Source organism: Physella acuta, unplaced genomic scaffold (genome assembly GCF_028476545.2).
Source record: "Physella acuta isolate Inbredline_101_S28 unplaced genomic scaffold, ASM2847654v3 ptg000361l, whole genome shotgun sequence".
NCBI lineage: Eukaryota > Metazoa > Mollusca > Gastropoda > Physidae > Physella > Physella acuta.
The window spans coordinates 187,299-198,927 of record NW_026731880.1 but is presented as its reverse complement, the minus strand read 5'-3'; the positions used below and the strand labels follow the sequence as shown (position 1 = coordinate 198,927).

The window sequence follows — 11,629 nt, the reverse complement described above, 5'->3', positions numbered from 1 at the left end:
CGCCATGTATGTATGACGTCCTTATGTCCACCCAGCTCAGATGGGTTCCTGACTATCGTTAGCAAAAACTGCGGCCACATCTAAGACCTCCGTACAGAACCAGTGTGATATAGACCACGATGATCTTAGCCAAAAGGCCGAGAATTTAAAAGGTGCAATCAATCGCTCGACTTCGCAGACCAATGTGGTGATTGCTTTAAATGACATTTTCAATAACTTGATTGAGGATTGTATCAACATCTGGTCTTCCATATTGAATCGCACACAACTTTATATTTAGCTACATCCGACCCGCTCAGATGCATATTTTATATGGTTAGATATTTTCTATTTTAGTTCATTTTAAATGTGTATACTAGATAAGGCTAACTGCAGTGTACATGTTGTTATTTTAGTTCACAAAAAAAATTTAATTCATATTTTGAAAGTTTGCAAGGGAAATAATTTGGTGTTTAATTGACAAATTAAGTACATTTAAGGCATTGGGAATAATCCAAATAAAAGAGACACAATGTTTTATTTCTAAAAAACATACAATCTTTAACATATTTTATTATTAATTGAAAAATGATAAAAACCTTAATATGTGTCCTTGCTTTCTATATAAAATGGCTATACCATTATGGTTTAAATACAGTTGCGATATGTGTTACACATTTAGAAGACATTTGATGAAGTCTGATTGATCGAGGGTGTGCGTTGAACTCGTTGATGTAGAATTATTTTAAAAACTTCACAGACTGATCCTAATTTAACCCACATTTATAGACCTACTTATATTTTTAACATCCTACTATACAATTATACCAAAATCCTAGATTGCCAAATTAGAATCATTCACACACAAGTTCATTCATGTTAACCAACAATGCAATATCACAGGGAGTAAAATACACATTCACCTAATCAGAGATATTATTTAGTGTACAAACGATAAAAACACCCCAGTATGCATACTCATCTTAGAGGAGGAGAAAATTTTCCATCAAGTAGCGCACACATATCTTCACACAATTCTCAAAGAAAACAAGATAAAGATCATATTTTACAAACCACACACCCACCTACTGATAGATCCTAAAATTAATTAGACAATGCCCCCCCCCCCACCACCTCACATCCCTTTACATACACGCATTAGAAATAATCTTAGAAAGCACTAGGTACAATACATACATCAGAGCAATAGACATACCAAACTTATCGAACACAACAATTTTAGCCTACGCAGACGATACAACTTTTACTCTCCAAACTAAAACAATCCATGTCCTTAATATTCTCCTGTTATTACAATGTCAGTGTCTTCACACGTTGTCTCTGTGTCTTGTAAATCTAGTTAGATTATTTACATTTGCTTTTAGCGTCTCTAAATACCAATTAATGTTATCATTTAAAAAATAAAATATTTTAATTATTGTGGGTAGGCGCCGGTAAAAAAAAATACTCATTATAAAACAATTATTTCTTTACAACTTTTTAAAGGTAGGCCTACATCTGCATACGCATTTTCACTATAAAAAGGTGGTGAAAAAATCCTGGTAACTATGACAACGGCGGTCATCTTGAAAAATTAACCCCTTTGTAGGCTTTCCACCATTCATCAAATATTATATTTTAAGCCCAATAAGTAATGCATTCACAATTATCTTCCATATTTTGGGGTACTCAGCTTAATTTTTTTTATCTATTGTCCATTGTGCATATTTCCTGCGTTTTTCTTCCTTTGATTTATCAACTTCTGGTGGGGTTGAAGTGACATTTTTTGCCTCTACGACCAGGTCTTGAGGTGATATTTATTCGATGTAATCCCTAAATGTGAGCTCTCGCTACCATTTGCCTATAGTCAAGTTTGGTTTCGCATTGTAGCCAGTATTGAATTCTTGTCACATCTATATATATAAAGCAAAGTGGTCGGGTGCCCGATAGGGCACTTCCCGGCGCCGCAGGCGCGTCAAATTTGGCACGAAGGTGCCTTATGGCGATAGAACACGAGGGCCGGTGACGGTTCGGCAAAAAGTCTACGGAGCGGGGGTCAAAACTGACCTCGACTGACCGGCGCCTTATATGGGCTATATTACGAAAAAAAAATTCCTCCGACGACCCCCCTTGATATTTTGTGAGGTGGTAGAAGAACACCTTGGGGTGTCACAAAAAACTCGCCATGTCCGGGAAAAATCGGGAAATGGGTCAAAACTGACCAGTTGTATTTCCCTATATAATCTTTGTATTTTATGGCGAAAACAGAGGGTCATTTCAAAACGGATTTTATGGCACTTACGCTCTTTACATCTGGCTCAGTTTTGGCATGCTTATAGGTAAATGGCTTGACCTTTAGGGAAATCTGTCGGTTACACTCAAAGCCCTCGACGAGGGCTAAAAAGTGACCGCGAGTGAAATTCTCTTTATATGAGCTCTATTACGAAAAAAAAATTCCTCCGACGACCGCCCTTGATATTTTGTGAGGTGGTAGGAGAACGCCTTGGGGTGTCACAAAAAACTCGCCATGTCCGGGAAAAATCGGGAAACGGGTCAAAACTGACCAGTCGTAATTCCCTATATAATCTTTGTATTTTATGGGGAAAACAGAGGGTCATTTCAAAACGGATTTTATGGCACTTACTCTCTTTACATGTGGCTCAGTTTTGGCATGCTTATAGGTAAATGGCTTGACCTTTAGGGAAAACGGTCGGTTACACTCAAAGCACTCGACGAGGGCTAAAAAGTGACCGCGAGTGAAATTCTCTTTATATGAGCTCTATTACGAAAAAAAAATTCCTCCGACGACCCCCCTTGAAATTTTCTGAGGTGGTAGGAGAACACCTTGGGGTGTTACAAAAAACTCGGCATATCTGGGAAAACTTCGTAAAGGGGTCAAAACTGACCAGTTGTATTTCCCTATATAATCTTTGTATTTTATGGGAAAAACAGAGGGTCATTTCAACGCAGACTTTAGGGTACTTAAGCTCAGTATATCTGGCTAATTTTTTGCATGCTCCTAGGTCAATGGCTTGACCTTTAGGGAAAACTGTCGGTTACACTCAAAGCCCTCGACGAGGGCTAAAATGTGACCGCGAGTGAAATTCTCTTTATATGAGCTCTATTACGAAAAAAAATTTCCTCCGACGACCCCCCATGATATTTTGTGAGGTGGTAGAAGAACACCTAGGGGTGTCACAAAAAACTCGGCATATCTGGGAAAACTTCGTAAAGGGGTCAAAACTGACCAGTTGTATTTCCCTATATAATCTTTGTATTTTATGGGAAAAACAGAGGGTCATTTCAACGCAGACTTTAGGGTACTTAAGCTCAGTATATCTGGCTAATTTTTTGCATGCTCCTAGGTCAATGGGTTGACCTTTAGGGAAAACTGTCGGTTTCACTCAAAGCCCTCGACGAGGGCTAAAAAGTGACCGCGAGTGAAATTCTCATTATATGAGCTCTATTACGAAAAAAAATTTCCTCCGACGACCCCCCTTGATATTTTGTGAGGTGGTAGAAGAACACCTAGGGGTGTCACAAAAAACTCGGCATATCTGGGAAAACTTCGTAAAGCGGTCAAAACTGACCAGTTGTATTTCCCTATATAATCTATGTATTTTATGGGAAAAACAGGGAAATTTTAACACAATTTTTAGGTTACTTAATGTCTGTACATCATGCTACGTTTTTGCATACACTACTAAAGATGACTAGGCCGTATGGAAAAACTGTTGGTCAGACTCAAAGCCCTCGACGAGGGCTAAAAGATGATCTTGAGTGAAATTCTCCTTATACGAGATATATATATATAAATAAATTGACGAACGATCCCCTTAATATTATGTGACGTCGTAGACCGACCATGGAGGGTAACAAAAAAACTTTATTCCCGTCATAAACAGCCATTATAGTCGTTAAATATGTTCATATAACGTAATTTCTTATATTTTATAAATGGCCTTTTGACTTCAAATCTTTATCTTGGCATCACATTATCAATGTATGAAACATGGAGATCAGGTTCAGTGGACCATGTAGTCTTCACAGTTTAGAAGTACATGGTATCTGTGAGTTTGAAAAATAATCCCTACTGTGGCATGTACAGTTTACTTTGATCGATAATTAGAGTTACCAAGCACTCAAAATAAAAATGATTTAATTGCCTAAAAATATTGTGATCTTCCTTTCAATCAACATCTATTGTCCATTTTCCATAACCACAGTCAATAACTTTAATTTGAAACTGTGTTTTCAGAAGCCACTAGTTGAAAATAATATCTTGATCCAGTCTGTTTTTTTTTAATTATCTCAAGGACGTTTAGTTGCTCATGTTTTGGTCAAGTCTAGTTCTATTGATGATAATGAAAAAAACATAACATGTTTTGATACGAGATTATATTTCGGTTATCTATGTAACAAGTATAGTTATACATTAACATTTGTCCAAAGACAGTTAGATAAAAACATGGCAACAAACACAATGCTTAGAATTTTAAACAGCTAGAAGAACGTTGCAGTTGATGCTCTCTAAAATGTATCATGTTCATCTTCACCTTCCTCCATCATATACAGATCAGAGCCAACAAATGGGGGAAGTGATCAACAAAGTATTTTACGACCCCCACCTTTCACGTGCTAATCTCGTAGTTTTTGATGCAAGCAACATGGCTGGGTTTCCAAGTATTTTTAAACTTCTATTTTATAAAATCATGAAAGCGAGTTGACCGAGAGGATGTTGTCAAAGTAACAGGACTTTAATATGTTCATTTTGCAATTAGTTAGAAAATGTAATACACATGGGAATGTAATGCGTCATCCATATATGACGTCCACACGGGGGGGGGGGTGGTCTGAAAAAATAGACTTTTGCGAATTAAGTGGACTTTTGTGGGGAGGTTGTCCAAAATAATTTTAAAAAATGTTTGGACGTCATATATGGATGACCTCTAAAGATATTTACGTACCTAGAGGCGTTATTTATTTAATTAGTTCATACCTCAACAATAACGTTTTTTTTTAAACGTATGTTCCGTGTTTTACGTCATGTTTTTGTGTCCTTTTCTACGGATAAATGTTATTTTATAACAGTACTTGTTACATACATTTCCGACGTAAAAAAACAAGCAAGAGAACAATTCAAATGTTGCTCAAAAGTATTAGAAAAAAAATTTCAACTTACAACCACTCAAAGAAAGAAAGTTAATAAGATTTTATTGCATGTCTTTAAAAAATGTTAATACAAATATAAGGCTTACAATTTTTGAAATTACAATAAAGTTTTAATAATTAATGGAAGTAAAACTAAACATTTTGAAGGTTTTTGTAAATTATTTGTATATTCTATAAAAATTTTACACTCTGTTTTAAATTAAAAGGTGTTTAATTACACAATTGTGTATATTTTACCCGGCTTGCTATTTGTGGCAGATTTGCATTGTCTCCCTTGAAAACATGAATATTGCATTTAGCAGAGGGAGGTAACTACTCTTGGTAAATCAACATTTTCTTTGGTAAAATCAAAACTATAATAAAATGTAAGATCAACTTAAATTATGATAAAAGCAAGTGCTCACATAAAAAAAGTAAATGGCTGTCAGACATTGAGAAAAGAACATGCGGCAGTCGTGGGGTTAGAACTGTAGGATCTGTTTCATCATTTTTTTTTCTCACCGTCTACTATTTCCTTCAGAAAATGTTCACAAACTGTGGCTGTTAGGGTGATTTAAATATAAAAAAATTAACAATCACAATAATATACAGATTGTACCTATGTGGTATAACATATACAGAGAGTCCGACAATACAAGACAAAGGCACCTGTACAAAACTAATGGGGAAAAAAGTAAACAAAAAACTAGAAAAACCTACAACTATACTAGTTTCGCTAGGGTAGCACAATTGAATAGACCCATTATACCCTAAATTATATGTATATCAACCAACATAACAATTTCCACCAACTACATCAAACAAACAAACAAAAAACATACTAAATCGTTTAGATTTAAAAACAACCACCAAACTTATTTTTTTTTAAAGTATGTAGTTATTACGAAGTGTTATTATTGTCATTGCAACTATGAAAACATTTATCTGATGGTACCTAGGATTGTGGTTTGCCACCTCACTTCTTGTAGTCTTTGTTTAGTTATTCTCTCCTTATATTTTACATGGCTATTTAAAAAACGAAATTATGTATGTAGTGCGTCAATTGTTTGAAGTCTTGCGAAAAAGGTTTGAACTGTGTTTGATTTGCCCTAATTTGAGGGTTCTATTGTAATGTTATTTACTGACAATAATTAAAATATCCCATGTATTATATGATCAGTAAGGCTCCATTAACTACAACATTTAACACGTTTTGTTTATGTTTACAGACTGCTGATAATGTTATAATTAAACGGCTTTAAATACAATACCTGGTAAATACAACTTGATGATTATGTATCAGGGTCTTTAACACTGACATCTACTATACCTTAGATGCATCGTTTGGCTTTTTGTTGTGAACCAGGCAGGATCTAGCAAGCCAAATTAGTAGTGCGGGTGTAAACGTGTACACTTTATTTTACACAATGTTTTATTTTCTGCTGATCAGCAATTCATAACTTGTGACTTCGACACAACCCCCCACCCCCCTTCCGCCCAGTGAAAGCAGCTGTTTACAGACGGCAATGAAAAGATCTAGCAGAAATTGTTATCTCCTCTTAGTTTCAAATCGTGTAATACTAAATTATCTGCCCCTTATAGTCGTCATTAGTTCAACCCGGCTCTATAAATGTAAACATTCGTGAACCATAGCTCACCAGACTGGTGGGGGTGGTAGCGAGTTGACCACCTTTATAGTCTAATGTAGTAGAAATAACAACAAAGTTAACTAAACATTATGTTATGGCTGCTTGATGTCTAAATCATTTAAACATGATTCAAAGTAAATATTGAATAACACAATTAAATAGTTGAGTCTATGTCTATATAAAACCAAAGGGTGAAAAAAAATTGTAAACTATATAGAGGTAAACTGCTTGCCTTTATAATACAATTTATATTAATACGAGTTAACTAACCGTGTAAGTACACATTGACGCTATGTGCAATATCATCTTGATGATATCACACGAAGTTGTATATTGCGCTACATCTCACCAGCTCCAAAAGTGACGTCTACGTATCTTACATGGTTACACATTTTCTATTTTAATTTATTTTATATTTTTCTAAATGATTAGGAACACTGTCGGCCACACAAGGTTATTTTAGTTTACCAATACATATAATATTATTACATTATTACCGATTCCTTTTTTTGGGAGTGTTTGCGAGTGACGTAATCACGTATGTAATAGTCATAACAGGTTCGGTAAAAGATTTGGAAAAAAAAAACGAAACAGACATAAAGTTTGTGTGTTATAACATATTTAAATTGTATTTACAGTGTTATTATAATGATACAAATGTAGACATGCGTTTAGTTTTTGTTCAAAACATATCTGTATTTGCTAAATTAAAAACTGTAGTTTTCTTTTGTACATATATAAATGACGAGTGAGAATATCAATTATTTAATGTTAGTTCGATATTTCCATTGTCTTTTTCGTGTTTGGTCCCTTTTCATTAAAAAGACAATACATATTACATGTTTCTTTATATTTAAGAAAAAAAAGTCTCCCGCCCCTATAACGATAAAATATTTATATAAAAATATACTTTGATCAGTGTTCGTCCACCCCTTAAAAAGTCTGAAAGAAACACTCTACATACAGACCACTTTTAAGATTAAATAAATACATTAGGTAGTAATGCAGGTATCTTTATCATTGAGTATTAATAACGTCGTTATTTTTGTTCATTAGATGTCTATTTACTCTAGAATCAAGAAACTCATTTTTCTTTTCGTGTAGCTTTGAAAGAAACGCTGTGGTGAAGGAGAAATAAAAGTCAACGTCAGTCGGACGTGACAACTCACATCACCAGATAGGCCGAACTCGTGAGACGATGGGTGACTGTGACAGAACTGTACTTCAGACACGGACACGATCTTAGGAACCATGTAGCGACAGTTTAAACTTTAAAGACTGATCTAAGGGAGGCAATAACTAAAATATATACGCTTTACACTAGGTCACTGCCCTTGTTTCCTCGGTAGCAACACAAAACGGACTAGACATAGTTGTAAATTGGGATTAAAACGTTCAATTAACCAGTCCGTATTGAATACATATTGATCAATATTGAATACATATAATCCGACCAATAATAACAGTTGTAACAGTTATGCTAACTTAAATGTAAGCCATATTTTATTTAACTTTAAACATTCGTATGGTTTGTAACGACAACAGATCGGACAGTGACAGAATATTTTAGGGGGACTGTTAGAAAAAAAGTGTTTATATTGATGTAGATTATTCATCGAGTAAATGTTACCTTTTGAAAAAAAATTAAACGGCTAATGTTTACATGTATCGTGCTGTTGCCCATGTGCCTTGTGTTGTCTTAACATTAATTAGATAACATGTTGTTGTTTCTCTATAAACCAAATGTTCAGACACATTATAGGGCTGCTTTGTTAGGAAAACTTTTTTTCATATTAGAAAAATAAATGGTGTCGTTGTGCATTATTTGCAACATATTTGATATAGATATATTGTAATAGGGAAAGTTTACAAAATATGAATTGACTGATCGTAACAGTGCTTACATAATTTCTAGAATGTTTTAGTAGAAATGTAGAATCAATTTTTGGTTGGTTGAGTGCTGTAGGTTTGATTCGTTTTAGTATATTTCGATGAGTTGTTGGTATTTTTGTTTTTATATTTTTTGTGCTTTTGGCATTTTTGATTGGGTTTTCTTATTGTGTAGTCAAACTGTCATATTTTGCATATATGGTAATTTTAAAGCAGAACAGGACACTATTATAAAAAGAACATATTATACCATATTTATTTTCCACCAGTGAAATCGATTCGTTAATGAATTGTGTGGTCTGGTCAGTGACGTAACGACCCATTCCTTCACATGGGGCGACCTTCCAATTTTTTGACACCCCCACCCCTTCACGTGAGATGTAAATATCGATCTCGACATGTGTAAGTTTTATTTTTTTTGTTACACAAGTAATGTGGAAAACAATTCAATATTTCCGACTAGCCAAATGGCTGTCTATTTTCTTAAATTTGACTGTATGTCATATCAACTCTAGTTGGCGCACCCACATGGGTCGGCGCCCGAAGACATCGCCCAACCTACCCTCCCCTAGCTACTCAACTAGGTCAGGTCAGCACTATGTCTAAGGGCTATTGCTGTATACAAAATTGTGTTTCACATACATATTGTACGTCTTAGAAATATTGCTCGCCGAATCCGAACAACGTTCTCCTATGTCAAAAAATATTGCAATAAACATTTAAGTGTATATGTTTTATGTTAGTCCTATTATTCACACTGGCCTATAGAGTGAAATATGCATTTACCCAATTGTTGCATGAACATAATGGTCTATTTAGATTAATGTTACATTTTAGGTAACGATAACATTATATACACACCATAAACGAAATAATAGTACTTATACATTGACAATTAGTATTTAAAGTTTGCATTTTATTCCTTTTCATTAATGATGTTAAGGTAAATAACCGAAAGCTAAATTGCTATGCCGAATTGATAATATTTAGAACATTTTTACAAAAGCAGGTTTTGTTTTTTTTTAAATGTTAAAATTTATAATTCTTCAAAACATACATACAAAAAAAAAGATTGCGGGCAATTACTTTTACAATCAATGTGTAGGCCTATTAAGAAAATAAAAAGTTTAAACATAGCTTAAACCATAAAAAAAAAACATAACACAACAAAGAACGCACACATATTTAGACCTTTATATCTAGCCATTGTTCAGATTCCCGATTCGAGTCTGTAGCACGTCCTTATTTCCAACCAGCTCAGATGGGAACCTGATTAACATTAGGAAAAAACTGAAGCTACAGGTAAGACCTCTGTACATAATCCTTAACAGATAGTACACTTTGATCTGATTCAAAATACAGAGAAGAGGTTCGGTGCAATCAGTCACTCGACTACTCCGACCACTACTTTAAATGACAGTTTCAATAACTTAAGTAATGATTGTATCAACATAATGCCTGCCATATTGAACACACACACAGACAACTTTAAATTGAGCTACATTTGACCAGCTCCAAAAGTGACGCCTACGTATCTTATATGGCAAGTTATTTTCTATTTTAGTTAATTTTAAATGTATCCATTAGATTCGTTACAATGTTACCTTTATTTTTTAATGTTTTATTTCCGAAGCAGATAAGTATTTACCAATCATTTTTTTTTCTTCTTTGGATTATGTGCAAGGGAAATAATTACCCTATTTAATATACCATTTTATTAAATAAATAGAATATTTTTAAAAATCTGTCAAATTAATAAATGTTTGAAACACTGTATGCCAACAATATTTATTTTATTTGAACAATATCTAAAACTGTAGATATTTCATTGTTTTATGTTGAAATATTACTGTAATTGCAAACACAAACACAGTAGCTATATTGTTTAATATTTTGAAATACAGGTGAAGATATCGATTGATTAACGTTCTGCACTAGTTCCGCCATTAACGTTCATATCTTTGATGCTGTGTACAACTACCACCCCGTCCCCCTCTCTCACCCACAACGCCGAGGGTAAAAAAATCCCTTGAATCATCATTTGATTACACATTTGCATTTTCAGGTTGTTTTATTTACTTATTTCACCATATTCTCAGACACACCGAGCATCATACCACACTACATCAAATTCAACTACAAAAACAGACCGGTCAACATACTAGTGGCCATACCGGGTAGACGTCAAGCTTGTCAATCGTGCGACTCAACTCAACACTGCCCCCTATCCTCACAAACAACAGAACCAGAGCCACCAAGAGTCACACCCCCTCCGCAACAGCAAACAGCGTCCCAAGAGCAGCCGGACCAACAAGCTGTACCAACCGCAAAGCCAAATAATCAACCTACAGCACAGGATACAGCAACACCTGTACCACAACCCTCGATACCAAGCAACCTACAAGATCCTCCAACAATGGGGCCAATAGACCTAACCTCAGAAATGGAAACCAGCTCGTCAATGAAAAGAAAAAACCAAACCAGCCCCACTGAACTAGGGAAAACAACTAAAGGAAAAAAAAAAACACACAACGCTAACCAAAAACCCCCTCACATGCAGCTACTGCCTGAACTCGCACCAAACACTCGAGGAACTAACACGTCACGAAGATACAGAACACCGGGAATTCAAGCAATGCTTCCACTGCAAAGATGGAATAATCCACGAGTCTATTTCTAAACACTTCCTAGAAGAGCATGCAAAATCCATCTTCCAATGTACGTTCTGTGATGTAAACCTCCCAAAACACAGTCTCTATCACCACATGGAAGCGCATCACTCAGACATCATGACTAAGAAACAAAAATAATGCGTAAATGACAAAAAAATAGAGTTCTCTGAAGATTTTAACAAATAGACATCATGACATTGTTACGCTAGTTTTGTTAAACGTTTTGTATTAGTCACAATTGAACTGATATTTTATGCATCAATGTTATACTATGTATTACATTATGTT

The 11,629-nt window shown here is 34.8% G+C and overlaps 1 protein-coding gene across 1 annotated transcript; it reads left to right on the top strand.

Moving 5' to 3' along the window:
* Positions 1–3,991: 3,991 nt before the first annotated feature.
* Positions 3,992–11,349, top strand: LOC131941416 (uncharacterized). The gene is made up of 2 exons (XM_059300662.1): positions 3,992–4,049; positions 10,769–11,349. Exons 1-2 carry the CDS (start codon positions 3,992–3,994, stop codon positions 11,347–11,349), a joined length of 639 nt encoding a protein of 212 aa, XP_059156645.1.
* Positions 11,350–11,629: the final 280 nt, after the last annotated feature.